The following is a 12,607-nucleotide window of genomic DNA, read 5'->3' as shown; positions in this document are numbered from 1 at the left end:
CCACCACCACCTATCGCAAGGGCAACCCACACACACACACCCACCCACCCAACCAACCAAGGGTATATATCTCTGGCCGAAAAAGGGTTGGTTCTTCCACCAAACCGATGGGTCCCACTACTATACTACGGTATAGTTTTCAAACATGCGATCGTGTGTCTCGTCATGACGAGATGATGGTCGGGCGGCACTGAGCTGCGAGTGCGATGAACGTTTTATGACTTGTTTCCACGACAGAGAAAGAAAAAGAGAGCCAAGTTGGACTTATTCGTCGGGATCCTGCAGGCCCCGGCGTGTCACCGCAGACAGACACAAACACTTACGGGAAAAGATGGGAGGAGCCTATATAGTCAAAACTCTTTTCTTATTTTTTTCTTTTTTCCCAAAAGTTGTTGTTGTTCTCTCTCGCTATCTTTTTCCCCCTTTTCCGCCTTTTCCCATTGGTTGTTTATTTCATCTGTCGAGCGAGTGGATAGTAGCAAGAGTTAACGACTTCAATTATTGGCGACGGAGACCGCGACTCCCGCGCTATCCGAGAAACGCATTTATTTGGATATATTCTCCTTAAATCACACGGCATCCTTTCGACTGGGGGGCTCTAGAGGAAACAACTTCTCTCTTACCAATACCGCATACATAAACAATAAACATGTTTGCGACTTTGGGAGAAAGAGGCAAACATCAACTTGTACTCTCATTTATGGCTGACTTTGCCAATCGATTTTCCTCGGGAAAAAACTAACAAACAAGACAAGAGAAAATACGGCCCTTGAGGCTAGAGACAATAAGAAAAGAAAAAGAAGAAGGAAAAAGGGGGAAATGAATAATATTGGTACCTGTCGCTTCAGCTGGTGGTCGTTGCCAACACCGTCGTCCAGATCTCCGTCGTCGCTCGAATCGTCACGATCCAAGTTGTCACTCGAATCGCCCTCCCCGTCCGACTGCAAAATTAAAAAATAAAATAAAAAGAAAGAAAAAAACGAATTAGCATCACAAGTTCATGGCACAAATCCGTCAGCGCCCTCGTTACCAAACAACAAACTCACGGGCGAAATCAAAAACGACTCGCCCTCAAAGAAAGAAAGAAAGACGAAAATAGAAAAATAAAAAAGAATGAAAAAGAGGAGAGACGACAAATTTTCACTGGGCACATGTTATATAGCGTCAGATGGACTTTGTTTGGTCGAGTTCCGTGTCAACAAACCTTTTAGCGATAACCTGCCAAGTGTACACACTTCTTTTCAGACTTTTTCACCCCCCCAACACTTGTGTGTGTGTCGACAAAAGGTAAAAATAAAAAATGGGAAATTCAAAATGTTGTGTGTGGTCAAAGAAATGAGGGGGGGATCAATCTGATGAACACCGAGGGAAGAAAAAAAGGTTCATCATCTTTGACTTGGGGGGGGGGGGACACCATTTTTCCTTTGACTTTGTGTGTGTGCGACTGGGTGGAGTTGACACAATTCTTTGACTTTTTGGGAAATGTGTTGACGAGTCCGACATCAAAATAAGGGAGGGCCGGAATTCCACCTGACGTCGATTTTTTGTCGACCAATGTCTTATCTTTTCCTTCCTTCCCCCCATCCACTCTGCACCTCTCAATCTATCGCTAAAGGGCGGATATGTATATATTTATTCAAAGAGTACAACAAACGCGTCTTCTCTATCTAAATATATATAAAGAATCCATTAAAGAGCTCCCCCCACCATCACTCCCCTAGTCACAAATATAAAATTCAAAAAAAAATCTTTTTGTTTGGACAAGTCACAAAATTCTTTTGAACGCAAGGCGTCAGTCAATGAACCGACGAGGAAATCGAACAGAGATAACTCACGACTTTTTCCTTCCTTCGTCTGAATGATAAGGTGTCAAAGAGTGGAGGACAAGTGAGACCTTCCAAGGGAGAATACGAGTCGTCGTCTTATATTATCGTGATTCTTATGATTGTTATAGGTCCGAGGTGGATTCGGGATGGAGAAATAGACAACGGGCCAACAGAAACAATTTGTCTTTTCTGCAGGTGGAAAGGGCCGGAGATTGGAGCCGAGCCAAAGTGAAGCTAATGAATAATGATTATTGGGGTCGGTCCCGCTGTTGCAAGACGAATGACAGTCGGGCAGAGAGAGGAGAGAGACGATTTCTATAACCCGAAACGAGCGTACGGAGGTTCTAAATTCCCGATTTAGAACTATCAAGGCTTTGGGTGAGATGGAACAACTTGTGTTTCCTCTCTCTCTCTTTCTCTGTTGCCCCCTCTGGAATATCATCAACATCATCATCCTCCTCCTTCCAGCTCCGTCTGCTGGGCCCCCACACAGTTCCTCCTCCTCCTCGGCTATGAATAGAGAGAAGGTGGCAGCTGCTGGGAGGAAATCCACCCTCTAACTTCCCTACACCGTTTTATAAATAGCGGACAACAGTCTCTTTCTCTCTTCTCTCTTGCATCGTTTCACGGGGTGGTAGTGGTGGAGGTGGAGGAGGCAGATTGAATCAGACTTGCACCGTGACACCACAAACAAACCTTTGGCCATCCTCCTCCTCCTCCTCGTCCGCCCGTTGCAATAATAATCCAAAACAAACTCTTCTCTCCAGAGAACTGAGAAGAGAGAGGGAGATCTCATCAGTCAAAATGGGCACCGTCGTGTCGGGCACACAAGAGTTAAGAGCCTAACGACATTTTAATGAAGTCCAACGTCTTGCACGTGCCGTCCCGGCTCAATCAAGCCACACACACACACCCAACACACACAAGACAATTGTTCCTCCTCTTCCATCAGCTCTAATTTTCCGAGAACCATCTATTTTGGCTCTTTACACATTCCAGCCGGATGATCAAGCGTCGTCTCACCACCCTCTGTCCAGTTTTATTTTTCAAAATGTTACGATAGAGCTACTGACTCTTGTTTGTTTTGTTTGTTATTTCAAGATGGGACAGAGCATTTGCATACGCCATCATCAATTTGGGTGCCAATGAAAACCTCGAGCCTGCGCGCCAATAGTGTTTTGATTTAAAAATAGGCCTTCCTCTCCCCCCCCCCCAAACGATTCCAACATTAATAAATCACCGAGGCAGCAACAGCAGCGGCGGCGGCGTAAGGTGGCACCGCCACAGGGGATTGTTTATTCGACTAGCACCGACACAATATTCGATTCTAAATAATTCGCCACCCGTGTATTATAAATACACTCGTCGTCTCGCAACGGTATTGCAGACGGTAGCAGCTGACTTGACTGTGAATCATTATGCGGGGGAGGTCGAAAGAAGTAGAAGAAGACCGACCCCCCGCATTCACTTATTCATTTTCTTGCTTGCTTCCTCTTCTTCTTTGAGACTCCTAGTGCTGCTCCTAATGCTCCCTCCTCCTCCTCCTCCTCCTCTACAATCACGTGATTCAAGTCGGATGCCAGACAGTGATGAACACCACCTTGAAGGCCTATTTTTAGGCATCAGCACACAGGATGTTGTCTGTGCATCGTCGCGTCATCTTCCATCATCATTTTAGCCACGCATCAAAGTCGACTCGATTTTATTAGGCACCAAAAACGTCATCAACTTCGATCGGTTGTACAAACAAACAAACAGCCAATGTGCCCTTTTACTTTATTCGTCTAATGGGATTTTCACGATCACGACTTGGGAGAAATCCGATTATAAATTCAACTACCGGATTGAATGTCATCCCCCAAGACCCTCTTATCTAACAACCCCTTCTCTATCCGGAAGCCCACCTAGTTTTCTAAGAAGAAAACCCAAGGAGTTGTGCAAAGGAATATTATTTGTTTTCTTGTCGTCTTTTTTAGGCCATTCTTTGGTCTATTCGTTACACACACACATACACACACACACAATGTCGGTTTCATTTTCATCGATTTCCCGAGGATGGAGGGTGTTTTGTTTTGTTCTTGTCCGAGTGAACTGGGTACACAAAACCAGTCGAGTATAAAGAAAAGGGATTTGTCAAAACAAGGTAAATCCGCCATCCGTCTTCAGAGTCGTCAATAAAAATAAAAAAATGGGGGGAAAAGGAATAAATTATGGAAAAGGAAATGAATTGGAATTCCTGGCCAAATGCACGTATATCTATCTATAATATAGATAGAGAGAGAGAGAGACAATGTTGACCTCTTATTGACCCTTTCTCTCTTTCTTGTTTGGGATAGGGCGGTGGTATATGCTCGGCATCTATCACCAGGTCCGATCAGCCGTGAGAGTGAAGGAGAAAAGAGAGAAGACAATGTCACCTGCTGGGCTTTTTTCTTCTTCTTCTTCTACCCCTGCAATGCAGCAAGAAGAAGAAGAAGAAGAAGAAGGGTCTCTCTGTTGTGCTATCAAGAGCCAATCGCGACTATATAACGGGCCATTGATATCCATCTTGTGTCTTATTCCTTTGTGTTCCAACCCCCTTTTACTGGATAGATTTTATACATATAAATACAGAGAGACTAGACTACGTATATAAATATTTTCAATGCCCAGCCATGAAAGAGAAAAATATAAATCAAAACGGGGCCTTTCATTTCCCTATACAAAAGAGACGAGGGCTTGTTTGCAATAGTCTACACCATTACATATCGATTCAGTCACGGTGGGGGTAACACCCTCATGTTCATTCGTTGGATGATAGTCAAAACACGGAGAGTCTCTTTTTTCTCTCTTTCTCTCATTGATGGATGATTTCCATTCTGGATCTCAAGAAGAAGAAGAAGAAAAAAGGGAAGAAGATCCGGGGGATTGAAAAATTGCTCTTGAAAATAAAAATGGCTGCTGCTGCTGCGGGGGTGGAGATCGGGCGCTGCATAGCTCTCTCTCCACCAGCGCACGCGTGTGTGTGTGTGTGTATGGGAAGCGAGGGCAGCAGCAGCAGCGCGCGATGTTTCGTGTCTCTCTATAAATCAAACGTGTGTTATATGCCAGGAATGTAGCATCACAGTTGGAGCGAGGAGGGTGAAGAATCAGCGGGGGTAATTGGTGATATGCAAATGCTAATGGTCCATCCATCGACGCCCCATGACGCCCCCCCTCAACGAAGAACCTCCCAGCGAGGTAAGGCCAAGAAACAACACTATCGTCGGGTTGGTGGGAGCCCACCTTCATATCAAATGTGGGGCCCCACAGACAATGAAAAGACCAACCAAATGATACAGCTAGAGTTTAGGCCTGGACAAAAATATATATATATACACGCGCCAGGTATCGTATAAAACGCTCATTTCCCGATATTCTCTCGGTGAGCCAGGTCCACCTGGGTCGTCTCCTACACATCTCACCTGTCTCTCTCTCGCTCTCGCTCTGAGGCTGGGGCTGGCAAGTCTCTTCGGATTCAATTTGTTTGTGCGTCGTCGTCATCCCGTCCATCCCGCCATTATTGACTCTGGATGGAAATCGAGTTTGGCAGCGTTTCAGCGCGTTGTGGCCTGTCGTTGAGTTGGCCGGACTCGACGGGCAATAAATAAAGCGTCGTCTATGCGCCCGAGCGCGCATACATGCATACCAGTCGGCTCGAAATAGACTCGCAGGATTTTTTCTCCTACAGAGCAGAGAAGAGACGACGTCGGGGCGGAACTTGTAAATAATAATCAATGACGGGAACAAGAAGAAGAAAAAAAAGAGAATCGTGAGATATCAAATCTTTTTCTCTCTCTCTTGGTCCCAATTTGAATAAACGGCTAAACATCGTTCCGATGCAGCACCACCTGACTCTCTCTCTCTCTCTCTCCTCTCGCCTATTAGAATAATATAACAACACGCACACGCAGTGTTGAGAGAGGAAAAAGGCCCAAAAGGTTTGACACAAGAGAGACAGGACCTGCAGCGGCTCTCCTTGTTGTTGGGATAAGAAGAGTGTTTTACGAGCCAAACACTACTACACACCCACACGCCACCACCAGCACCACCACCACCAAAAAGCCGGACGACAACAACAACAACAACGTTTGCGTAGAATTGTGTTGCCTCCTCGTGCAAAAAGAAAAAGAAGAAAAGTTCTTTTCTTCTCCGACATCAAAACTGTACGCCATTTACACCGGCCATTTACACTCATTTTCCTAAACGTTTGTCATGACATTTCCAGTTTGGAATATGAATTGGATAAAAGTAGACGACTGACATGGCAAGGGAGGTTGGCCCCTATATGCAAGGCTTCAATCACCACGCCAAAAACTTATTTTCCTTTTCCTTTGCGTAAAAAATAACCAAGAATAAAAAAAGGAAAACACGAACATGTTCGTTAGTCAACATAGAAAAAGAGAGAGAGGCGTGTATATAAGAAAAAGAGGTGGAGGAGGAAATGATATACAAATGGAATTACAATATCTTGGGGGATGATATTTCGCCTCTAAGGTTTCTCTTGACTCTACTTGAATGCGACTTTGGGGTTCGTTGGATATCAACACGGTATAAAAGCAAAAATTATTGAGAGCTAATACCCATTCACCCCCTGCCTGCCTGCCTGCCTGCCTGTGTCGGGGCCGGTCATCTATTGAGACGGATAAGACATGGTGGCATTACAAACATTGACGTCTTGATATGAAAGGCTTCTCTCCTTCTCTCTCTCTCTCCACCGTTGACAAACACACAACACAAGAGTCTATCCCCCACCCACGAAAAAACGCAGACAAGGAAGCGAGCGAAACCTGTTATTATTAATAGTAGTGTGACCTGTAACTTTTCAGGTGGGGACTTAAGCTCAGACTCTATACAACACACACACAAGGCCTACACAGTATAGCAGACACAGACAGACAGTGTGTAATCCAATCACCCAAGAAGCAAAACATAGACAAGAGATATGAAAGTCATGTGGACACTTTGTGTGTCATCAGAAATAGATCCATACGCCACGGACCCAAGATTGATCGCATGCGATCAAAACGACGACGACACGGCGGGTATAACGAGCTTAAGCATCCTCCTCCTCCTTCTTTGCCTGATTCAATTAATACGCGACGCTGCTCAGACCGTGTTGATATTTTTATTCCTTCATTTTTTAATTTTTACTAAGGTTTCGCTCGATTAGTTGACACAAAATCCTCTTCGATGTTTTGGGACTCTCTCGGCCGGGGCCTTTGATCAGAAACATGCTCATTATTACATTCGATATCGTGACAAATCATCAGAGATAACGACATACCCGTGTGTCGTCATCCTTCTTCTTCTTCCCGTTCCGACTTTTTTTTTCCCCCCGTGTCGATGCCGTTGTTCAAATATTGGGAGAGATGACCTCACACATTCTTGACATTTTATTTATTTAAATTATTGAGGAAAGCCTATTCTCTCCCCCCTTTTTTTGTTGTTTTCTACGAGATTCCTTTTCTTTTTATATTTTAACGATGCGAGTGATTACGCAGCGGGGAGATACACATCCGCAGCGGGTCATTTGAAGATTGTCTAAATAACGTGCGCGCTCTCTCTCTGCTATCATGCTCCGTCACATAGTCAGTCATGCTTCAATCTCGGCTTGGAAATGTGTTGGATCCACACGTTCTTTCTTTCCCCCCACCCCACTCTGTGATTTTTGCAACGCCCTTGTTTGTGTTGTGCAGCCCCCCCCCCCCCCGCTTCCCCCCGTTGAAACTGAAAAATAAAATTCCGAAATAGGGGGAGACCCGAGTACAGGAAAACACCAATGACAGAACACACATGGCTCCATCCGGTCCCCGGAAAAAGTTTTAAAAAATTTGTTTAAAAGCGGAACCAAGTGCGATAACTCCATCGATTGACATCCGCACGTTGGCGACGACGACGAATTCAAGATTTTGGGTAAATAAATGAAATGTGATGCAATCGGAACAAATGCCGCCAACAAACGCCGTAACCCAAAGAGGGTTTAGAGCCAAAAGAAGCCGCTGCAATGGCGCGGCGGCCATAGAATAGCTCAATTGGAAGGAAAGGGTAGTAGTTTTGAATACAGACTTCATTAATTGCAGATTTTTTTTTTTTTTTTTTTTGCCTCTACTCTGCGAAGGGTTGGGTGTGTTTTTTTTTACGACCGGAGCCGAAAAACGGAAAAAGAGAGAAAAAACACACCAATCGGTTACACAGGGTCTAAATTGACATAAATCTTATGGCGACACCCAGTCGCGCGTTTTTTTTTCTTTTTTTTTTTTGCCTCTTTTCCCCCCAACTTGTAATGCCCTCTATCCCTTTTTGGGTTTTTTTTTTCACAAAGAGTCTATAGTGTGGGTGTTTTTAATGCCACCCCCTTATAGGCAAAATGTACACACACAAGATAGTCCGTCGACCTTCGAAGCAAAAGCAGGTTATTTCACCCCCATCAATATATATTCTCCCCCCTTCTTATATGTATTCCTACTATTACTACTACTACCTTGCACATTTCTACTCGGGCTTTTTTTTTTATATTTTTCTCTACGCTTCTGCCTTTTGGGTACGATCCATTAAAATTTCAAAGTTGGAGAGAGAGAGAAAAAAAAGGTTTATTTGGCGAAACCGGTTTTTTCTCGACGTTTTAAAAAAAAGATGTCTATTTATTTCGTCAAGTTTGTTTTTGTTATTTTATTTTTTAAATTTTCCATGCCCTACAGCTGTTGGCGAAACTCGACACAAACGCGCGTTATTTCTCGTAATTCAATTGCAAAGCGATTCAGACGCATGATCGTCTCGGGTGACCAATAATGTCGGGCACCAACAATGCGCTGAGGATGGCTAAAATCGATCCCGTTACAGCTGCTCGTTGGCAGATTACATAGTTGGCAAGGAAACGCGGACCGCGCCATATGGCCAACTTGACATAATTAATCAGTCGTGACTCACTCCACGGGTTGCTTCTATTGATATTTCATTGAGCTGAAATCATTTTTTCTTTTTCGTTTTTTCGAGGGAGAATTTATTTTATCTCGATTCAATTCTTTTCGGTGGGGAGGGAGGTGGAGGCCCATCGCGGCTGGACGCCGTTTTTATCAAATGTCAAAGTGTCGTGACAGCGGGAGAGGACGAGCCTATTCAAATGCTTGCGATTTAAAGTCAATGGCGCGCCAATCAATCAGACATTCAAATGTGCAGCTTTGATATTCATCTCATGGCAGAGGGGCGTCCAAACGTGACTCGATAAATAAACAAAAATATGATAAGCGATTTGTCATTTGCATCGAGAAGCAACAACAACTGGGGAAAAACGAAAAGAAGAAGAAGAAGAAAAGATTATTTTTATTTAAAAAAAAGAATCATGTGAAACGAAACTCTGACGAATCCGCCTCGTCATCCGAGACTGTGATAGAACATGCATACACGTTAATTTTCTCAACTCAAGATGAGACAGGTCAAATTCACTCGACCTTGAACCATGTGGGTGGTATACAGATGGATCAACTTATATATATGCCGGATCCAAACATGAAAAATTCCACGCTTTTTTCCTAATTCATCAATTCCAGACGTTTTCAATCATCGCCAAAAAACCATACCAAGTTCATCAGAGGTCAACTTGGCACCAATCTCTTTTCGGGGAAATCATTTCATGTGACAATCGAACAAAAAAAAGATTCAAAATAAAATGAAATAAAAAATTAAGTCCATTCTCTTTATCCGCCGACGAAAAAAAGAAAAAAGCCCAGCATTCGACCTTTCAATTTTAATATGGTTCGAGTCCCAATTATAAAAATGCTATCTCTGTATGTTGGTAGAGAAGAAAAAAGGTTCCTCTCCTCCTCCTATTTTCCCAGCCCACCACCAACAAGAGAGAGAAAACCCTTGTCAATTCGAATCGATCGGAAGGACGCCAATTTCGATACGAAAAAAAGGAGGGGGTCGGAAAAAAGGTTACCCACCCTTTTTTTTTAAATACATCAAGTAGATGGAAAAGGGCATTTTTCGTACCAAAAAGAGTTGATACCACTTAACCCTCCATCCCCCCCCCCCAACCGAATCCTATCTATTATCAATTTCCCCACTAGCCCCCCCGAAAAAATGACTGGACATTTTTTGATTTTTCTGATAGATGCGAAAAGAAAGCGAGGTCATCAAAGGTCATCTCTACAACATCGATTAAATACGCCTCAACATGGTGTGCTGGCAGCTATAATCTCTAAACAACACATGGTAACTGTCAAAGAAAATTTGGTGCCACACTTTTTTTGTTTTCTGGGGAAATTTACCAGAATTTTAAAAAATGGAGTAGCCCTTTCAGGTCACCGGCAATCCTTTTTTTCGTGTGTACCCCCTCAACGGCAGGTCGATGAACACGTAACGTACCCTCCCCCCCAAAAAAATGAACCGTAATAAAACTGGTCAAGGGGAAAACGTTTCAATTACAGGTCAAAGACCGACCGGCTTAAAATAAAGTAAAATCGCAACGACACAAGAAAAATAAATATGGAAATGTTGTTTGTGTGACTTACCATCATCGCATCGATTTCATCGTCGTTGCGATCCATCCGATAGGAGGGCACGGGTTCTCGGTTCTTGACGCGAATTTTGGACACTTTCTCAGCGGAGCCGGGTGACAAAAGCATCAATCAATCTTCTTGTTCCTCTTCTTCTGCCAAGTGCGACTGCAACACGAATTAAAATGTGCAACTATAAATTTCCGGTTGCCGAAAATCCCGGTAGGTATTGGCGAAATTTGGCTTGTTTGGTTCGAGTTGAAAAACACACAACACAGCACACACACACACACTATGTGTGGCAAACGAGGAGCACTGTCAAAATCCGGCCGCCAACAAAACACACGAACACGAGGAGGAGAAAAAGAAAAAAAAGAAGCGGAAAAAAACAACGGTCGAAAAATCGGCGTGGTCTTGTCTCTCCGAGATCAGCTGAATCAATGAAGTGCAGTCGAAAACCTTGGAGCAGCAAGGGCTGGCCAAACTTCGTATCGAACGTGTGGTGGCGCCCCCCTTTCAGCCCACCCCCCCATTTCCTCTTTCCACCCTCTTCTTCTTCGTCGGGGTGTCGGTAACAAGCCAACCAGGTGCCAGGACTCTTGGGGATCGCTTGGCGCCGCCCATTTTCCTCTTTCTCCACCCGCTTTTCCAATCCCATTGACTGCCGTCAGAATAGGCTCCTCCCATTCCTGTGATCATCAAACGTGATGGAACGACGATGGCCTCTCGATGTAAATTAACAAAGACAAATTTTGGAAAATCAACTCGATATCATCATTTGATTATTTTTGATAAATTCAAAAATGCTTCAACCAAAATAAGAGATTGATTCAAAATGGTTTCGATATTTTATCAGCCGCCAACCCCCGGGATAAAACTATTGCAATGAGAAATATTTTGATATGAGCCGACTAATAAATCAACATTTCACCAGGAAAATTAATCTGTCGGTATCACAACAAAAGCAAATCAATTTCATCATATCCGCTCGCTCCGCAGGATATGATGACATTACTATTTACACGTATTTAAAAAAAAAAAAGACTCATCATTTGTCACCAATCATGTGGGACGAAAACCTTTCACAGGAGGCCTGTCTTTCGTGCATTATCACATTTTTAGCTAAAATCTATTACTATAGCTGTCAGTGAATCTCAAGCATTTGAATTGATTATGTAAGTCGACTCCAAAGTCTATGAACGGCAAAATTTCTAAAAGATAGCAACACTATTAACTATTTTGGATATAATCAAAGTCGGCCATCTTTGATTTCAACACATGTTTGCACTCAAATGTTAACATAATAACATTTCCGACGTATTCATCATCAGGTGGTGCAAATTACGGCAACGGAAGTCGGGACCATTATCCGAGAGTTCAAATTGATCTTTAAAAAGGGCAAAAAAAAAGTACGAGAAAAAAATCTGAAATAGGATCGTCCATAACACATTTGACGTGTACACACAGTCTCCTGAAAAATATTTCCTCCTCGACGAAGAAGAAAAAAATGTTGAATCCGATATGCCAAGCAGCGGATTGGTAACTGTAAATGAGATTGATTTACGAATGGTATGGAGAGAGAGTATAATGAAGATGGGATAGAGAGAGGGTGACGGCTCTAAAAAATAATAGTAAAACAGCATTGAACCACGAGGATGGAACAGTTGGGACTCGACAGTTTAGTATCGTCAACGACCGTACGATGGTGGGTGCCATAAAGTCATTTCCGAACATGTCTCGAATGTTTTTTTACTTAAAGAGAGGAAAAATTTGGAAATAAAAAGGCATAAAATGGGAAGAAGAAGCCACTTACCAGAGTTTAAGCTATCAGAAATGAGAGCGAGACCTTTTCGTCGACTCATTTCTCCTTTTTCTGGGGGATATAGACTTCTTGGACTGGGTATCAATTCAGGTCACTCGCATTAGATGTCCTCAATGGTAAGCAACCGTTCGCTTTTCCATTACCTAAGCCGATATATATAAACTAGGAATTTCATTTTGGTCTCCCACCTATAAGGAGAAGAAGAAAAAACTACAGTTTTTTATGCTTACTTGAATTTCTCGTAAACTTCCGTAGACGGAAAACGGTTCGTAATTAAATAGAGACGCCAACCAAGATCTTTTGTCATGTAAATTTCACACAGAAAAAATGTTTTGTATTACCATTGTCACAAATATATTGCATGGGAAAACCGGCTGAAGCAGCTGTTTTCTCTATGAATATATTCACATGTAGTAAAATGTGGTATAAACCTCCGTTAAGAA

At 43.1% G+C, this 12,607-nt stretch overlaps 1 protein-coding gene across 1 annotated transcript in view; it reads right to left on the bottom strand.

Annotated features, from left to right (window-relative positions):
* LOC124314004 (protein dead ringer-like) overlaps window positions 1–10,802 on the bottom strand; it is a 39,165-nt gene extending 28,363 nt beyond the window's left edge. The window contains exons 1-2 of the mRNA XM_046778945.1: window positions 10,358–10,802; window positions 837–941 (exon numbers count right to left, since the gene is read on the bottom strand). Coding sequence (XP_046634901.1) covers window positions 837–941; window positions 10,358–10,471 — 219 coding nt within the window. The 5' untranslated portion in view covers window positions 10,472–10,802. The remainder of the gene's footprint in view (window positions 1–836; window positions 942–10,357) is intronic.
* Between the last annotated feature and the right edge of the window lie 1,805 nt (window positions 10,803–12,607).

This window comes from Daphnia pulicaria, chromosome 10 (assembly GCF_021234035.1).
Source record: "Daphnia pulicaria isolate SC F1-1A chromosome 10, SC_F0-13Bv2, whole genome shotgun sequence".
NCBI classification, from domain to species: Eukaryota; Metazoa; Arthropoda; class Branchiopoda; order Diplostraca; family Daphniidae; genus Daphnia; species Daphnia pulicaria.
This window is presented reverse-complemented; position numbering and strand designations above follow the sequence as displayed.